The 19772-nt window shown below is 48.6% G+C and overlaps 1 protein-coding gene across 1 annotated transcript in view; it reads left to right on the top strand.

The window, feature by feature from the left end:
* The window catches only part of ADCY5 (adenylate cyclase 5), a 146703-nt gene that overhangs the window by 76311 nt on the left and 50620 nt on the right, over nt 1-19772 (top strand). Inside the window, exons 2-3 of the mRNA XM_070406349.1 lie at nt 12365-12514; nt 16321-16442. Of these exons, the coding sequence (XP_070262450.1) occupies nt 12365-12514; nt 16321-16442 (272 nt within the window). The remainder of the gene's footprint in view (nt 1-12364; nt 12515-16320; nt 16443-19772) is intronic.

Below are 19772 nucleotides of genomic sequence, written 5' to 3'. Positions count from 1 at the left end.
CACAGCTTCATGAAAGCAAAAAAACAAAAAACAACCACCTCCAGGAGCTTAAAAGAAATAGAAAAAGAAAGAAAAACACTGGTTGTCTTTGGTGGTACATTGATTTTCCCCTCTATGATTTTGACAGTTTCTCTAATGGATGCATAGTTTATAAATTGAAAAATTAATGCACCTTTTATTCTTGGAAATGTAGCCTCCAAGAGATGTCAATGCCTCCTGGGTCACGTGCCAGCCCCTTTCCCTGACACGCCTGTTCTCCGTGATCAGGTCTTGTACCCCACCTCAGCTCCGGTCAGTTCCCTGGCTTGCTCTGTTCCAGTGACGTTGACTTCCTGGTTCCCACCGGCAGCCTGGCACTCTCCTCCCTCCACCCCTTGAGTCCTGTTCTCTCTGCTGCCTCAATGCCCCGCTGCTGTAATGCAGGCTGCCCACAGCGCCCTCCAGGCGCTTCTCCATGAAGCCTTTCTAGTCCCCGCTGCCCAGACATGACTTCCTTTCTGGTTTGACTACTTTTCTCATTTGATTTATTCTGCCTGGTGTTGCAGGCATTTGAATTCTCATCTTATCTCTGTGAGATAAGGAGTTCCTTCAGCCTGTCATGCTCAGAGTTAAGAGCATATATATTTTTTTAACACAAATGTATCATTTTTCTCTTTTGAGAGTAATACATATGAGAGAAGAGTTGAAAAGTATTCAATAATCTAAAGAAAAAAAGTAAGTACTTAAAAGCTCACCACCTAGAGACATTCTGCTACTGATTTTACACACGCACACACACACACACACACACACACACACACGGCTACCTATTTTACTTATATAAATATGTAGATTGGGATCATGCTGAATATGCAATTCCATATTCTTTTTTTCTTCCACTTGACATTGTATTTTGAAAATTTTCTCATGATATTAAATCTTCTTCACATAAAACATTTTAAAGGCCTCAACATATTTCAGGGTGTTGAAGCCCCATAATTTATTCAGCTGTCCTCCAGTTGACATTTGGCTGTTCCTCATTTTAAACTTCTCTAATCATCCTTAGATAGAAAGCCCCGCCCAGTCCACTGAGTTTCTGTAGCCGATTCCTGGGAGGGGCTGAACCTGCTGGGTCAAAGGGGATGACCATTTTCCAGGCTGTTTGTGTGTGTTGCTAAATTGCTTTCCAGAAGGGTTGTGCCAACTCTCACCCCCACTGATGGTGCGGGAGGTGACTCTTCTGTTGCATTCTTGCCAACATTATTATCATCACGAAAAAAAAAAAAACTTTGCTAGTTTAATAGGCAGAATATTGTTTTCATTCCTATTTCATTGCTTAGTAGTGAGGTTTCACATTTTTTCATATCACATGTTGGTAAGTTGTTTTTACTTCTTTGAGAAGCTTATTTATCTACATTATTTATTTCTTTAAAATTTCACGTATTTCTTGTTAAATTATAAAATGCCTCGGGGTTGGGGTTTCCTAGTCCCCACCACAGTGCTCTACACTGGGCTCTCAATCAATGTTTGTAGAATGAGCTAAGAGGATACTCTGTTCAAGTAAGTACCATTATGTGAAAGCTGTTGTTTCTCATGGGAGCGTACACAAGGTCTGGGGTCTTCCTGATAATAAGTAACCACGATGACAACGATAAAGTGTACAATGTGGTCATTTCTCTCTGAAGGCATAGCTGTTCAAGTTTCGGATTAAACTGTCTCACATGTTATTATCACTATTTGCTTTAAAATGTAAGGCAGTCAAAACGACAATGAGATGCCACTTCACTCCCAGTAGGGTGGCTGTAATAAAAAAAACAGGTTTTGGGGATGATGTGGAGAATCAGAACCCTCCTAAGTGGCTGGTTGGAATATAAGATGGTGCAGCCACTTGGGAAACCGTTTGGTTGTTCTTCAAAATGTCTAAGATAGAGCTACCGTATGATCCAGTGTCTTAGACCCTTCAGGCTGCTGTGACAAAATACTATAGGCTGGGCAGCTCACAGTTTTGTAAGGTTCAAGCTCAAAGTACTCACAGATTCCATGTCTGGTGAGGGCCCATTTCCTGGATTATAGGGGCATCTTCTCACGTGTCCTCACTTGGTGGGAGGAGAGTTAGAGAGCTCTGTGGGTTCTTTTATAAGTGTGCTCATCCCATTCCTGAGGACTCCACCCTCATGACCCAGTCACCTCTCCAAAGCCCCACATCCTAATGTCATTACATTGGAGGTTAGGATTTTAACATATGAATGGGGGGAAGGGGACACATTCAGTCCTTAATGTCTAGCAATTCTACTCCTAGGTATATACCCAAGAGAATTGAAAATATACATCAGTGCTCATAATAATAGCATTCACAATAGCCAAAAAGTATGCAGTCCATAACTGATGAATGGATACACAAAATGAGGTATATCCATACTATGGAATATTATTTGGCCATGAAAAGGAATAAAGTATTGACTCAGGCTACAACAGAGATGAACCTTGAAAGTATTAGTCGAAGTGAAAATAGTCGCAGAAGGCTACCTATTATATGATTCCACTAATAAGAAATGGACAGAACAGGCAAATCCATCCAGACAGAAAGAAAATTAGTGGTTGACAGGCGCTGGCGGTTGGGGTGGAGGTGGAAAATGATTGGTGATTAATGGTTGTGCAGTTTCTTTTTGGGATGTTGAAAATGTTCTAGAATTAGATTGTGGTGAAGGTTACATAACCTTGAGGATATGCTAAAAACGACTGAATCATATAAAAGAGTGAGTTTTATGGTATATTAATTACATATCAATTTTAAAAAAAATTAAAGGAAGCTCTACTGGAGTAAGGCATGGCCTCACGAGACAGGTGGTGGGCCTTTCTCACCTCTGCAGTGAGTCCCTAGGAGAGAGGGTATGTGAGGCAGTGGCTGGGAGTGGGCCCCTAATCAGCAGCGTTTTATGTGACCAGGATCTCTGAAGAAGGCCTGGAGTACCTTGGGTGAGCGTGAAAGTTGAGTGTTTCCTTACTAAGCAGAATAAAACAGCCCCGCCGGTGTGCTCAGTTATTGAGCATCAACCTATAGACCAGAAGGTCACGGTTCGATTCCTGGTTGGGGCACATGCCCAGGTTGCAGGCTCAGTCCCCAGTAGGGGATGTGCAGGAGGCAGCCGATCGATTCTCTCTCATCGTTTATATCTCTCTCCCTCTCTGAAATCAATAAAAAATTTAAAAAAATAAATAAGTAGAATAAAACAAACGTGGACCTAAATTAAGCTGGGATAAATAACAACTTCATGCAGTAGGTAGGACCAGCTCTGAACTCAGAATGAGAATCTGAGATTCAGTTCTGCTGCTCCCTTTCTGTGTAACCTTGGACAGGGCTCCTACCTGGAGCCTCAGTTTCCTCATCAGCAAAACAGGGTGAAACCACCCAACTTACTCCCGAGGATTCGAGGAGAATGCAGTGAGATGTTACATGTGGAAGTGTTTTTGAAGACCGTGAGTTGCTGTACCCAACCCTTCCTGGACACTTGTCTTTCTTCACGTTAGTCTATTTTGTCTTTCCTAAAAATGTACTAAGCAGGTGTTGTTTGTTAATTTGCTAATATTTCATGCTCTGATTTTAGTAACAGCAAAATTGTACTAAATACACATCACACTTGTAGAATCCTATTGTAGATTGGTGTTTTCCAGAGGCAGGGAGCAGCCTGTGTAGTTGGGGTAGGAGATGGGAAGGGGAATGTGGCCCATGATGAGAATTGTAGAGCGTGACGCCAGCACAGGAGTTTGGGCTCTATCTTACTGGTCATGGGGAGTCATGGAGGGCTTTTGAGCAGGAAAGTGCTAGGATGTAAAAAGATACGAGGATCTCTGACAGAAGGTAACGAGCATAGAGGATCTGGGAGCAGGAGAGATGGATACGCCATGAGCAGCTAGATCCCAGCTGGAATGGAGATGAGGGTTGCCATCCGGGCAGGACTTGGTAGGAATGAAGAGAGCAGAGAGCCCTGTCCTGTTGGCCTAGAGCTGTGGAGGTAGACCAGCCATCTCCTCGAAACAGGACCTCATCTCAGAAGCCCCCGAGGAGAGATAATATGGCTTTGATCACCAAAATAGCATACAGCAGTCTTCATTCTTTGTCAAGGAAAAATTTTAAAGAGATGTCACTATGATTATTTTTAAAGTTAAAAACTATGTAATATCTTTAAAAGCTAATTTGTACCTAATTGAGCATGGTACATCATGTGAGAAGAGGATGTAATTTAAGATGAACCTTCCTTGATCTATTTTCTTTTTTTATTTTAATGGGATTCCACCGAGGTCTCCACCACCACTGTGTAGAGAAGACGAATCTGGGCCAGGCGGAAGGACTCTTGACAGGTCGTCAGCCCCTTTTATTTGGGTCTCATTTGGTTGCTAGTTTTGTGTTTGTAAACAGAAAAAGGACTAGACCAGAAGGGGCTGTGCTTGCCTGCCATTAGGGCTGGGGTCCCCTCCCTTCTAATACTCAGAGGAGTGGGGAGCTGGTCCAGCCCTGTGGCCAGGTGGGTGGGTTTGCAAGATCAGATCCTAACTTTGGCTTGCACTCACCTGAGGTGACTTCAACTCTGAAGTGAAGAGGAAGCGCTGGATCTGTCTGTGCAGGAGCACGGAGAGTGGAAAGGAAGTAGGGAGGAGTGGGAGCTGGTTCGCCCTTAGTGTGCTGGGGCCCTGCCAACAGAAGGGGTTATCAGCACTGGGGAGGCCAGGTTTGAAAAGGTAGGGATGCCAGTTAAAATGCGGTTGCCCAGTTAAATTTGAAGTTCAGATTAACAACAAATAATTATTTAGTATAAGTATGCTCCACCATCGCATGGGACATATAATACTATAAAAAAAATTTAGTCTTTGTTTATCTGAAATTCAAATGTAACTGAACATCTTGTTCCCCTATCACAGCGGTTCTCAACCTGTGGGTCGCGACCCCTTTGGGGGTCCAACGACCCTTTCACAGGGGTCGCCTAAGACCATCGGAAAACACATATATAATTACACATTGTTTTTGTGATTAATCACTATGCTTTAATTATGTTCAATTTGTAACAATGAAAATACATCCTGCATATCAGATATTTACATTATGATTCATAACTAGCAAAATTACAGTTATGAAGTAGCAACGAAAATAATTTTATGGGTGGGGGTCCCCACAACAGGAGGAACTTTATTAAAGGGTCTCGGCATTAGGAAGGTTGAGAACCACTGCCCTATCACCAAGTCTAGCTCTCGGTGGGGATTCTGACTCCCTACCTCCTGGGCACCACCACCAGACACACCTGTGAACCACACTGCGAGGGGCCAGCTGGCATGTCGCAGAGCAGAAGCCATGAAAAATAGCCACTTGCAGGAGTGTCTGCCCCAACTCATTTCTTTCTATTCCAGACCTGCTTGCTCATTCTTCAGTCCAATTTGCCTTGCCCCTTTCTCAGGATCAGCAAGTAGCAAGCCTGTGGCACGGGGCCGGTGGAGCCCCCTGAAAACTCAGAGAGAAGAGGCAGCAATGACGGCAGTGCCAGAGGCCGGCTGCTGGGGTTTGTTTCAGCCTTTGGGGAGGAGACGCTGCAGAAACTGTGACTTCTCTCATGGCCAAATCAAACCCGCAGCCCGCAGGCAGCCAGAGATTGAGTTTCTGAAGTGCTGGGAGTTTAGAAATGCCAACCAGACTGGTAAATATTCATCGGCATCTCCCCGGGGTTTCCACTCAGAGACTAGAATTCCAAACATTCCCTTCTAGTGGGGTTGCTCCTGGTGTGGTCCTGGGACCACCTGGACCCAAACCATCTGCAGGGCTTGTGCTAAAAGCAGATGCTGAGGCTACTGAGTCCCAGAGCTGAGGCTTCTGTGTCGTCAGGTCGCCCGCTACCCCACGCAGGATAATGTAGGTATCTTTTCTTCTCACACATGTTCCATGTGATTAAATATGTCCCGTGGGGTCGGCACAGGGAAAGCCCGAGAACCCTTAATGAGGCCCTTTCCACCTGCTGTTGTGAATGATCCCTGTGATGAGTTACTAATTAAGTCTTTTACACAGGACAGGGTTTGTAGTTTTATTGTGTCTGCCTCATGGGGCATATGAAGGGGGTCAGGAATTGATCATTGATTTTAGTGGGGAAGAGAGCTGGTCAGATTTTGGACCCTGTGCCCAAGGTGTGAGATCATTTTTAAGCTGCAAACGCCTTCTAAAAGGCTGTAAGCAGAGCTCAATCAGATGTCCCTGATGCCTGCTCCCCATTCACAGCATTAGTTATCTGCACAGGGGCCTTAGCGTCTCTTAGGATTCCATGCACAGATTCCTGCTTTTTTGGTGGGTGGCGTGTGTGTGTGTGTGTGTGTGTGTGTGTGTGTGTATTTGACATCTTACTCTCTTACTTTCTCACTCTCAGGTCCAGTTTGCTGAAATCACCCTTCCCAACGTCCTTGCCAAGACCCCTCTCCTTGCTCAGCCCGTTTTGTGCTGAGTGAATGAGAGAGAGGAACACTGAGGCAAACATACTAAGCTGAGCAAAGCCATTTGGACCCCTCTTGGGTTACAGCGCATCGTTTTACCTGGATTCTCACTGTCTGTTGCTATTGGCCTCTGGCTGTAGGAGGAGTCCGATTACAGCAGGAGAGGCCTGGAGGATTAGTGCCAAGATGCTGCAGCGGCCAGTTGATAATTACCTTGGGGGTCATGTCTCAAAATAGACTCTGGCCCCTCTTTCTGACCTGAGAGAGAGGAAAGACTGCCCTTTCTCTGTCCGACTGATTCCTCACATTCTCTCTCTTAGTCCCTCCTGGATCTTACTCCTGGTTTTTTTCTTTAAATTATTAAAGTATAATTTACATATAGTAGGATTCACCCTCTCTGGTGTACAGTTCTGTGGGTTTGACAAAGGCATAAAGATGTGTCACCACCAACACAGCCAAGATATGGAACAGTTTCATTACCCAGAAAGACTTCCTCCTGCTGCCCCTTTAGTCATCCTCTCCCCCTGCCTCTCCTTCTCCCCTGTTTTCAGTCTGCAGGTTTGCCTTTCCCAGAATGCAAAGTGAATGGAGTCATACAGTACAGAGCCTTCTGAGCGTGGCTTCTTTCACTCAGCATAGTGCATTTGAGACTCGTCCATGATGTATGTCAGCAACTTTCAAACTTTTTCATCTTGCGGCATTACGTAAACTAATTACTAAAATTCTGCGGCACACCAAAACATAGATTTCTTGCCGATCTGACAAAAAAATAGGTATAATTTTCATTCATTCATACTGTATGTTGTCATTTTTCATTTAACAATCTAGGGGGGGGGGGAAGGTCAATGCCCCTGACTAGTCAGGTATTGCATGTTTTAAAAATTCTTGCCGCACCCAGCCAGTGTGGCTCAATGGTTCAGCATTGACCCCTGAGCCAGGTCAGGGCACAAGCCTGGGTTGTGGGCTCAATCCCCAGTAGGGGGCGTGCAGGAAGCCGCCGATCAGTGATTCTCTCTCATCATTGATGTTTCTATCTCTCTCTCCCTCTCCCTTCCATTCTGAAATCAATTAAAAAAGGAACAAACAGGTATGATAGTCACTTAAAAAAAATTCTTGCTGCACATCAGTTAAAAATCATGGATGTATGCTATTACTAGGTTGTTCCGTTTTATAAACATTCCTGCACAGATTTTTGTGTGAGCATAACTTTTCATTTTGGCAAGTACCTAGGAGTGACGTTGCTGGTCCTATGGCAAGTGTATATTAAGCTTTATGAGAAATCAACACAGTTTTCCAAAGAAGCTGGACCATTCTTCATTCCTTCTAGCAAGGTGTGAGAGTTCAAGTTGCTCCAGTAACAGTATTGGCAGTTCTTCGTTCTTTTCTTTTAATTTGTAAATTTTACTTTATTTTAGTCGTTCTAATAGTGTTGAGTAGTATCTCATTGTTTTTGCATTTCCCTAAGAGCTCATGATTTTGAGCATCTTCCGATGTGCTTACTTGTCATCCTTCTGTCTTCTTTGGTGAATTGTCTACTCACATCTTTTGCTCTTTTAAAAAGTGGGTTGTTTGTTTTCTTATTGTTGACTTTTGGGAGTTCTTTATGAAGTCTAGGCACAAATCTTTTTTTAAAAATCAAATATATGATTTAGAAGTAATTTCTCCAATCTGTGGCTCATCTTTTCATTATCTTAACAGTGCCTTTTGAAGGCAAATGTTCTTCATTTTGATGAAGTCTAATTTATCAGTTTCTCTCCTTTTATGGATCATGATTTTGCTGTTATATATAAATTTTTTTTTTGCCTAACTCAAAGTCATATATTTTTTCAGGAAGTTTAATAGTTTCAGGTTTTACATTTAGGCTTATGAACCATTAGTAGGACATTTTTGCATATTTTGTGAGACTTGAGTTGATCATATGGATATCCAATTGTTCTGGCACCATATATTGAAAAGATTATTCTTTCTCCATTAGTTGCCTTTATATACTTGTCAAAAATAAAGGTGGAATATGTGATTTGCAGATAATTCAATTCTGTGGTTGTCTTTTTACTTTCTTTAAAAAAAACTTTTTTAAAAAAGTTTTTCAATTAGAGCTTGCATTCAGTATTATTTTGTTATTAGTTTCAGGTGTACAGCATAGTGATTAGACAAAATGTTCCCCCCAATATTTCCAGTATCCTCTGGGCACCATACACAGTTATTACAATATTATTGACTATATTCCCTATGCTGTACTTTACATCCCCATGACTATTTTGTAACTACCAATATGTACTTCCCAATCCCTTCACCTTTTTTACCCAGTCCCCCACACCTCCTCCTCTCCGGCAACCATCAGTCTGTTCCTTGTATCTGTGAGTCTGTTTCTGTTTGTTCATTTATATTGTTCATTAGATTCCACATATAAGTGAAATCATATGGATTTGTCTTCCTCTGACTGGCTTATTTCACTTAGCATAATGCTCTCCATTCATACTATCACAAAAGTAAGGTTTTCTTCTATTTTTATGGCCGAGTAATATTTCATTGTGTAAATGTACCGCAGCTTTTTTATCCACTCAACCTATTGATGGACACTTGGGCAGCTTCCAGTCTTAGTTATTATAAATAACACTGCAATGAACATAAGGGTGCATATATTCTTTTGAACTATCAGAAAAAATATTGCTAAGAGAAATGTCAGAGATTTTACTGTCTGTGTTTTCTTCTAGGAGTTTCAGGCTTTCAAGTTTTACATTTAAGCCTTTAATCCATTTTGAGTTTATTTTTTTGTATCTTGTATATAATGTAAGATGGTGGTCTAGTTTCTTTCTTTTTCTCTGCATGTATCTGTCCAATTTACCCAACACCATTTATTGATAAGACTGTCTTTACCTCATTGTACATACTGGGGGGAAAGTAGGTTTACTAGTACAGTTGTCCAAATGGAAAAATAATACAATAATTAATAAATAATAATACAAGAATAGGACTGTGTTTTGCATAGTCACAGCTGTAAACCTGCTTTTTCCCCACCCTATATGTCTTGTCACCTTTGTCAAATATTAATTGACAATATACTAGTAGGTATGAGTTTATTTCTGGGCTCTCTATTCTGTGCCATTGGTCCCTATATATATTTTTATGCCAGTGCCATGCTGTTTTGATTGCTATAGCTTTGTAGTACAGTTTGATTATCAGGTAGCATGATACCTTCAACTTTGTTCTTCTTTCTTAAGATTGCTGTGGCTACTGGGTGTCTTTTGTGGTTTCATAAAGATTTTTGGATTAGTATTTGTTCTAATTCTGTGAAATACACTATTGATATTTTGATAAGAATTGTCTTGAATCTATAGATTGCTTTGGGGTAGTATAGATATTTTAATGATGTTAATTCCTTCTATCCATGAGCACTATATAATGCTGCCATTTATTTGTTTCATTTTCTTACTTCAATACTTACAATTTTTCAAGTACAGGGCTTTTACCTCCTTGGTTAAATTTATTCCCAGATTTTTTAGTTTTATTTTTTTTAGGACGCAATTGTAAATGGGATTGTTTTCTTGGTTTCTCTTTTTGATAGTTCATTATTGGTGTATAAAAATGCAACCAATTTCTGAATATTTATTCTGTATCCTGCTACTTTACTGAGTTCATTTATCAGTTCTAGTAGATTTTTGGTGGAATCTTCAGGGTTCTCTATATACAGTATCATGTCATCTGCAAATAACGACAGTGTCAGTTCTTCCTTCCCAGTGTGGATGCCTTTTATTTCTTCTTGCCTGAGTGCTGTGGCTGATTCCAGTACTATGTTCAGTAAGAGTGGTGGAAGTGGACCTCCCTGTCCTGTTCCTGATTTTAAGGGAAATGCTTTTAGTTTTCCGTTATTATATCTCACTCCTTTTTTTGTCACCTGGCACCTTCCTTTCAAAAGATGTCTCCTAACTAGAGCGTTCTTTGGAATTCCCTGTCACCTGTACCTTCAGCCTTTACCTCCTCATCTCACTTTCTCTTAGCCCTCCCTCAGTGGTCCCCGGGGACTACTAGAGGTGTGTCACAGCATGGGTTAATACTGCAGACAAGACCTCTTTCCTGGGCCGTCTCCTCCCTGGTCTGAGGGGCTCTTCCTGGGTACCCTTTCCAGAGAGACCCTTCCCCATGCATGTCAGCCTCCCCAAACATATCTCTAACCCAGGCCCAGTGTGCCCCAGGCCTGCCCAGGGGTCTCTCAGTACCCCGAATTCCCTCTTGACCCTCTTGCTCTGGTGTGAGTCAGTTTATGCTTCCTATTGCCGGTCCTTCATTCCCAGTCTTGACTACTTATCTCCTCGTTTAGATTGTCAGCTTCTGTAGAGCAGGGGTCTTCTTTCCTGTGGTGAATAGACTGGGTTTTCTGCCACATGTTTACGTAAAATGACAATGATAGGATTCTGGGGTGGATGGGGTTTGGGGTGGGTTGTGGGGGCTGTGAGTCATCAGCAGAGTTGGTAGAGCTGATAATCTGAGTTTGCCCCTTCCCTGACGGTATCTGGGAGGTATCCTTTGGCCAGAAAACCAGAATTTACTGTGCAGCCGAGGAGAGAGCAAGACTTTGAGATGGGAAGGAGATAGTCCCCTCCTGTTCATGGACTGGGGCAGACGCGTTCCAGAATGTCTCAGGGAGAGATGGCCCCGCACCCAGCATGGGGTCCACGCGGCCTCCAGGCCTGGGCTGGCTGAGGACCCCGCATGGTCTGGACCACCTCAGAGCCGGGGTGGGGGAAAGCCTCAGGCACAACACAGCCCTGAGTCAAAGCAGGACCTCTGTCCTAGAGACAAAGAGGCCCCTGGGAGAAGAGTGCCTGCTGGGTCACTGACAGGAGGCTGGTGCCCAGAGGAAGTCTTTTGAGATCGAAATGGACCAGAGGACTAGGGACCACAGTGCAAGGGCAGGGCCGGCCTGGGCTCCCCTTCTGCAATTGAGTCTGACATTAAATTTTCGAGGCCTAGAAGTCTGAGCGTTTGTGTGGCCTGAGGAGAGGGCAGGACCAGGATAGCTTACCCAGATACCCTGGGAGCTGAACCTGCCAAAAGAAATCTTGGCTAAACAGCACCTTTGTCGGTATCTAAAATGTACCATGTCAACTTGCTTTTTGTGTTTTGTTTCCCCGTAGCTTTTCAGTCAATAATCTTTTCAAAAGAATTCCAACCTTGTCCCTGTGACCCGAGAGGCAGTGGTATTTTTCCACAGGCACATCCCAGTCAGCACAGAGAAGGGCATCGGTGAGGGGCAGGGGGTGGTGGGGGGTGCTCGCCGGCCGGTGTGGTGAGGTGCTGGGGGGCCTTGGTGCTGGTGCAGAGAAAGAATGGAAGCCTAGGGAGAGGAGACGAGACCCCCTGTGGGCACTGATCGCCAGGGACCTTTTCCTTTTCTCGTTAGCACAGTGCTGGGAGCTCATGGTGAGCGTCAGTACTTGTTTCATTGCCACTGATCCCTGGGGAGTAATGAGCTAGGGCTTCTCTGCAAAAGGGCAGCCCTTTGTTCATGCTGGACGCTATCACACTTTCCAAAACTGAAGTCCCGCCACCCTCATGGAGCCTTCCTCGCAGGCTCCTGCACCCCCAGCACACACCCAGTCAGTCACAGAATCCCCAGTGCACCTAACCTTTCCACCTTTGGTACTAGGGACACGTTTAGCGTGCTCGGTGTCCCTAGGGCCATACGCCATCACAGGCCAGCCAGGCTGTGGGCTCTGAGGACATCAGAGAGCCCGACCAACAATGCCTGGCTGCTCCCAGCTTCCTTGGCATCTGTCTGCTGGCATTTGAGTATGTGTTTGCTAAGATGGGGCCTGGGAGCCTCGTGCTCTGGGGCTGGAAGGGTCAGGGCTGGGGCTCCAATGACTGGTGTCGGCTCCAGGCCTGAGCATGGTGTCCTTCCTCATCTCTCCCGCTGCAGCTCGTCTCCAATGTCCTCATTTTCTCCTGCACCAACATCGTGGGCGTCTGCACCCACTACCCGGCCGAGGTCTCCCAGAGACAAGCCTTCCAGGAGACCCGGGAGTGCATCCAGGCGCGGCTCCACTCTCAGCGGGAGAACCAGCAGCAGGTGAGTGAGCGCCTGCCTCTGCACAGCTGGCGGGGAGCAGACTCCAGACTGACCTCCCCACCAGCTGTGCTCCAACAGCTGCCCAGCCCCACCTCCCTGGGTGGGGGTCCAGCCCAGGAATGTTTCTCCTGGAGGGCGCCCACATTCCTGGCTCTGTGGGAATGCTCTAGGAGAGCCTGGAGGAAGGGCTCTACCCCAGTGCTGGCCCACTGCCTCATCAGCCCCCCTGGAATTTTGCAAATCAGCCGGGCAGCCCAGGTCTGGCAGCAGGGAGGCACCCTCCCCTCCCCTACCCCTTCCCCAGAGGCTGATGAGGTGGGTTGTGAGAGTGTCAGCATTCCCTGGCCGGCAGGGAGTGTGTGCTGTGGGCCCTGAGTGCACAGCAGTTTTACGCAACGTGAGGGAGTCTCTGACTGTCTGCTGTATCCTAGGGGAGTTACCGGGATACAGGCTGGTGACATGCAGACAGCTGAGCAAGGGGATAAAGCTCCGAGGTGTCTCCACAGCCCCGCCCCCTCCCCAGTCACCACCTGTGTCAGCTTCCCTCCAGCCTGTGTCTCATCTAGCCAGGTCCCAGCTCCTGCTGTCTAGTGGAGACCTGGCTTGCTCCATGTACTCCCGGCCCGGTCAGGCTCCTGGTCCTGCCTCTTGAAGGAAATTTGGGCCTGGTGGTGTTCCTGAGAGGTCCCACTGTCTCCTTGACAAGCGTACCTCACCTCTGCACCCCCCTCACTCCCAAGCCCCTGCATGCCTCACATCCCCCTCTCTCGCCTCAGTTCCTGGCCCAGCACCTCTCTCCTGGAGCAGGACACCGTCCTTCTCTTTCCACATTAGGGACTGTCCCTCTCACTTCTGTACCTGCCCTTCTCCAGTAAAATCTGCACTTTACAGCTCACGTAGTTTACTTGCTCTGGCCCTGGCCAGGCCGGGCATTCCAGCAAATCCATAGGGACCTGGGGGAGAAAATAGGTTTGCAACACCATGTTCCAGCCAAGCTACCGGGGCGGGAGGTGTGGGTGCTACGTGGGGACAGGCGCTCCTCACGCAGCAAATCTCGGTCTCGCCTGCGACAGAAAGGGTGACTCTCCCAGGTGCTGCATGACCAGGGGACTTGGCATGATTCCCCGGCCGCCTTCTGCCCACTCCTGACCCTCAGCCTCTAAAGACGTCATCAGCAGGGTTGATGACTACACGATTTGAACCTACACAATTTGTAGCACACATTCTCCCAGCCATCCGATATTTTCACCGACTCATCCTGTAGTTTGTGTTTCTATCACCAGTGACTGTTCGCTGCGAGTTCGGTAAATGCAAGATGGCCTTCAGTGGCCATGCTCACGGACGCCTGGAGAGACCAGGCCAACCACAGGGAGCAGCATCCCTCACCGGTTCCCCAGTGTTTGGCTGGGGGCCGTGGAGGGGAACAGGACACAGCTCCATCCCAGGGAGGTGTCTCATTGCTCACACTGAAGGGAAACAGGTTCATAGGTCATTGAAATGCAGAGTGAGCAGGGCTCTAAGGAGGGCCCAGGTGGGGAGGGGATGCTGACAGTCCCAGCCAGGACCCCCTCCTGGGGAGGCAGCGAGCCTGTGTGTGTGAGGATGGTCAGTCCAGCTGAGGGGCTGTGTGCAAAAGCCACCAGAAGCCTGGTTTCCTCTCTCTGGAGCAGAGTGCAGATTTCCGTTCAGGGGTTGCTGGGAGGGGAGCACGGGGGTGGGAGGGAGACAGGAGCCAGATCCTAGAGACCTTGAGGCCAGGTTGGGGTGTGGGCTGATTCTACAAGCTTCCAGAGGCATAGGAGGGTTTTATTTGGGCCAGCGATATGGTCAGGTGTGTGTTTTAAGAAGATCACTCGCTGGCTTACAGTGAAGGATAGATCAAAGGTGGCAAGCTTTGAGACAGAGCAACCAGTGTGGGCGGAGGCCACCTGTCATCCAGGCTGGACCTAAAGGAGGCCTAGGCCTGCTAGAGGCCGATCTGAAGGAGGCCTAGGCCTGCTAGAGGCCGATCTGAAGGAGGCCTAGACCTGCTAGAGGCCGACCTGCAGGAGGCCTAGGCCTGCTAGAGGCCGACCTGCAGGAGGCCTAGGCCTGCTAGAGGCCGACCTGCAGGAGGCCTAGACCTGTTACAGGCCGACCTGCAGGAGGCCTAGGCCTGCTAGAGGCCGACCTGCAGGAGGCCTAGGCCTGCTAGAGGCCGACCTGCAGGAGGCCTAGGCCTGCTAGAGGCCGACCTGCAGGAGGCCTAGACCTGTTACAGGCCGACCTGCAGGAGGCCTAGGCCTGCTAGAGGCCGACCTGCAGGAGGCCTAGGCCTGCTAGAGGCCGACCTGCAGGAGGCCTAGGCCTGCTAGAGGCCGAGGCTGGGGTGGGGAGAGGTGTTTGGAAGGAGAAGGATGGCAGCCAGGTCTGGGCAGGTGGGAGCGTGTCAGGGCAGGCAAGGGGGCAGGTGGAGTGGAACATAGGAGTGGGCTCAGTGAGTCCAGAAGAATCCACACTTGATGTGTCTGGTGGAGCCCAGGGGAGCTTTGGAGTTTGGAGCAGGAGAGTGACACGAGAAGGGCCGTGTACTGGAGAGGCGGCCGCACAGGGCTGAGGAGTAGCTGTCTGACAGGCGGCGTGAGAATCCCACCGTCGGGTGAGAACTGCATGTGGATGGTGGAGGTGGATGCAGAACAGACAGAACAAGTCCAGGAGCTTGTGTTCAAACCAGCAGGACCTGGTCAGTCTATGAGTTCTGAGAAGTAAGAGCAGTTACATGGGCAGGGTCTTGACCTTTGGGGATCAGAAGAATGGGGATGTCATGGGCATGGCAGGGGACTTGAAATGAGGAGGCACTGAGGAACGAAAAACCACGGAAGGCGAGTGTGGTCTAGGGCATGGGGTCAAGTGACCAGACATCGGGTGGGCAGCTGGAGACTCTGGAGCCTTGGGTGGGAGATAGGGGGTGAGAGGGGCCCACAGAGGTGCTGGAGGAAGCCTCACCCCCAGAGGGCAGGAGTGAGCAGATGTTGGTAATTTTCACCTGGGGCCAGGGTGCGGGGGAGGGGCCAGAAGAGTCTCAGGACCACTCGAGGGGTGGGGAAGCCAGTGAAGGACAGCAGGACGGGGAGGGTGGAGGCTGAAAGGCTCCCAATGGGAGAATTCCAAGAGCGAGCCTGGCATGGGCAGTGGGCAGTGGGCAGTGGGCAGTGGGCTGTGGGCTGTGGAGAGAGCAGGCAGAGGCCGACCGCTGGGAGCAGCTGGGCCTCTCCTGTGTGAATATGGAGCTCCCTCCTCACCTCATTTTTCTGGTCCCACAAAGCCTCCTGTTCCCTCCCGCTTTTCCTCAGGCACCCCTGCCCAGGGCCCACGCCCTCACCAGGAACCTCCTGAAGGAGGTTCCAGCTCACGGTCTAGTTCACAGTATGACTCCTGGCACCCAGCGCGTTGCCTGGAACATGGCAGATGCTCAATAAATACTTGATGACTGATTGGATGGATTTCATGCTCTCAACAACCCTGTCCCTATTGACAGGTGAGGAGCCTGGGGCTCAGAGAAGTCCAATAATTTGCTCAAGGTCACGCCGTCTCTGGCGACACGTAGGATTCTGACTCAGGTGCTCAGCGCTGCAGGGCCACCAGGAGCACCTTCCCTGGGTGCGCCGAGGACCGGCAGGCGTCCCATGAGTTTGAGGAGAGTCTGAGGGGTTTTCCTGCAGGTGGGGGCACAGGTGTGGAAGAGCCCACCTGGAGAGGAGAGGGGCCTGACTGACTGCCAGGCAGGTGGAAGGAGCTGAGACAAAAGCATCTGCTTCCCTCCCCAGGAGCGGCTCCTGCTATCTGTCCTTCCCCGTCATGTTGCCATGGAGATGAAAGCAGACATCAACGCCAAGCAGGAGGATATGATGTTCCATAAGATTTACATCCAGAAGCATGACAACGTGAGGTAGGAGTGAGGATGGGGGCAAGGACAGGTGGGAAGACAGAGCCCTAACGGAGGCGATGGGTGTTCCCATCTTCCCTCAAGGGGGCACAGCCCACCAGGGTGGTCTGGTGGCTTTGGAATGTGTGGTCCCCCCTCTAGATCTGTTAAGATGAATGATTTTTGGGGTAGGGGATGAGGCGGCAGAGAGAGGAGATAGGAAGAAGGAAAAGGGAGAAAGCGATACAACCAGCTGTTGGGGAAACTGCTGGCCTAACAAGGGAGAGAGAGTACAGGTGTCTCCACCATCGTCTCAATCTTCATCACCATCCGGCAGCTTCCATAGCTTCTAAGCCAGTGTGTGCCAGGCACGGTGCCAGCGCTGCCACCTCATTGCTAATCCTCCTGACAACCCTGCAAGGTTTATCAGCATCCCCGGTTTAAAGACTGAGCTCAGAATGACGAAGACCCTTGCCCAAGGTCACTCAGCCAGGAGTGATCAAGCCAGTGCACCCAGACCGGCCCAACCCAAAGCCCATGCTCCTTCCATTACTGGGTTGCTCTTCCCTGGACAGATGCTGCTGACAGCAGTGATGTGCAAACAGATGCAGATTAATAGAGTGCAACATCTGCTTACGACTTCCACGGGGACCTGATGCGCTACCGTGGCCTCTGTCCAGCATGGCCGATAATCCTCCCCTATGCCCAGGAAAGGAGCTCTCTGCCTAGAGAGTTGCTTTCTCCCTGGGCAGGTTTTCCCAGGACCCATGAGTTCTCTCAGGTTGGTGTAGAGAGAGCCCTTTGTCGGCGTGGGCTGCATTGTCAATAGAGGGGTTAAATGGAATCTCCTAAGTCACACACATTCACACATGCATCCCCGGTGAGGCGAGGACCTGCCGAGCAGGCAGAATCGCTGCGTTCCCTAGTGTCTGACTGTCATGTCTGTCTGCATGTCCTCTGTCCATCTCTCCAACAGACTTGAAGCTTTTGGGAGAAAAATGTACCTGCACAACACTTTTGCTCCCAGTTTGGGGGTATCCCAACTCCCCTGAGGCCCACCTACACCCCACTGTCAGGAGGAAGGCTGCCCTGCCGGGTCTCCATGCCCAGAAGGTGTCCTTGGGCTGGGGGCTCAGCTGTCAGCTCAGAGAGGGAAGTGGGGCCCAGCCTTGGTAGGCAGCTCTGACTGTTGGTTTCCTTTTCTCCTCCTCACGCCCACCTCAATCCTCCCGCGGTGGAATAATCGATACCAGTAGTTAATATTGTAGAGAGATTTCTGTAGCACATGCATTATTCTAAGTGCTTTCATATATTCACTTAGTCTCCACAATAAATATAAGGGGTTGGTACTATTATTATCTCCATTTTACAAGTAAGGAAACAGACACAGAGATGAACTTGTCTAAGATCTCATAGCTGGATAAGTGGGAGAATTGGTTTCAGAAAGCTTTTGATATGAATTTTTACACAGCCTGATTCCTGGACAGGTGTTTTCAGATGCCTAGGAGAGAGGAGTTCATATGAGATTGTGTGGGGGAAAATCGTGGGGAGCTCCCAGGCCAAGAGGAGATGCAGAGAAGAGAGGTTTGGCTTCCAGCATGCATGTGTGTGCGTGCGTGTGTGTGCCTGTGTGAGGTGTGCATGTGTATGTGCATATATGTGTGTGGTATACCTGTGCGTGCATCTCTGTGTGTGCCTGTGAGTGCGTGCATGTGTGTGTGTCGTGTGCATGTGTGTATGGTGTGCATCTCTGTGTGTGCCTGTGTGTATGGTGTGCATCTGTGTGTGTGCCTATGTGTATGGTGTGCATGTGTGTGTGCGTGCGCACATATGCATATGGTGTGCATGTGCGTGCCCCTGTGTGTGTGTGGTGTGTGCAGGACTGAGGACCCACCGGGGACCTTTCCTGTCTGAGGGCAGCCCCTACAGCCTGGGGGACTCCACTTGTGACATGTAAGAAACAGCTTTCCCTTTTAAAACAAATCCCATGGTTCAGGTGGGAAGGGGCAACCTGCCAAGCAGTCCCAACACATTCGAAGCCCTGAGCTCCCCCTTCCAGAATTTTCTCTTTGGTCCCACCTTCAAATCCCCTCACTGACCCTGGCGTTGTTCCGGGCAGAGCATGGACGAAAGGTGCTTCCCTTGATTGCTCTTAGCACAGCGGAGCTTTCAACAGATTTCATTAACATATCAAGTGGAGCCCTAGCTGGTTTGGCTCAGTGGATAGAGCGTCGGCCTGCGGACTGAAGGGTCCCGGGTTTGATTCTGGTCAAGGGCACATGCCTGGGTTGCAGCTTGATCCCCAGTAAGGGGTGTGCAGGAGGTAGCCAATTAATGATTCTCTCTCATCACTGATGTTTCTATCTCTCCCTCTCTCTTCCTTTTTGAAATCAATAATACACACACACACACACACACACACACACACACACAAAGGGAACTGGCTCAGAAACAGTCCATCATCCAAGGCAAAGGCTCATGGCCTGGCTTGGCTAACACATCTGGCACATCTGCCCCCTCTGCCTCTGCCCAGTCCCTTGCCCTCCCCCCCGAACTCCCCATCCTCCCATCCACCTCACAATTGCTGGCTTTTGGGCCCTCCAGCAAGGGGGTTTGTTCAGAACCTGACTCCACCACCACAAGGAGTGGCCCACCCTGGGGTGACACCCCCCCCCCCCCCCCCCAGAGAGGCTGTGACCTTGAGCTGATAAAAGAGAACAGTGCCCTGATCACAGAGTGTCTCGAGCAGCTGCATGGCGAGAATCAGACCCCAGCCACAGTGCAGGCATTTCTGTTCTCAGACGTGCTTAGGACTGATGGCAGCAATCAGGAAAGAGATGAAAGGAGAGAGAAACCAAGATGCCATCATTTTCACGGGGACAGACGTGATTCTGACTGAAGTGGCCAGGCTGGAGGTGCACATCAGAGGCAGCCGCAAGCAATCCTATGCAAATGTCCTGCTGGGCCTGTCCCGGTCCCTCTTCCATTAGCAGCGCTGGGTGCAGCTCTCGATGGCGATGGCGATGGCGACACATTGCTTGCTCCAGTCTCTTTTTGGGTTGGATTCTAGCTAGGGTAGGGGTTGAGCAGTCGGTGGAGGGTGACATCGCCTGGGCTTGGGCAGCTCTGCGTGTGATCCCAGCGTTTCCTGGCTGTGTGACCAGGCCTAGCTGTAGGCATTGAGCCACTCTGAACCCTGTTTCTTCATCTGCATAATAGGCTAGGAAGAGTACCTAATCATAGGGTTGTGAAGAGTCAATGAAATAATACTGGGAGAGTGCTTAGCACAGGATCTGACAGAGCATGGTCAGTAATTGGGAGCAGCCATTGTTTTGCTGTTATTATGATGATCGT

This window comes from Myotis yumanensis, unplaced genomic scaffold (genome assembly GCF_028538775.1).
Source record: "Myotis yumanensis isolate MYYU_CA2020_CCGP unplaced genomic scaffold, mMyoYum1.0.hap1 SCAF_2, whole genome shotgun sequence".
In the NCBI taxonomy this organism is placed as follows: domain Eukaryota; kingdom Metazoa; phylum Chordata; class Mammalia; order Chiroptera; family Vespertilionidae; genus Myotis; species Myotis yumanensis.
The sequence above is the reverse complement of the archived record's forward strand: the minus strand, read 5'-3'. Positions and strand labels throughout refer to the sequence as shown.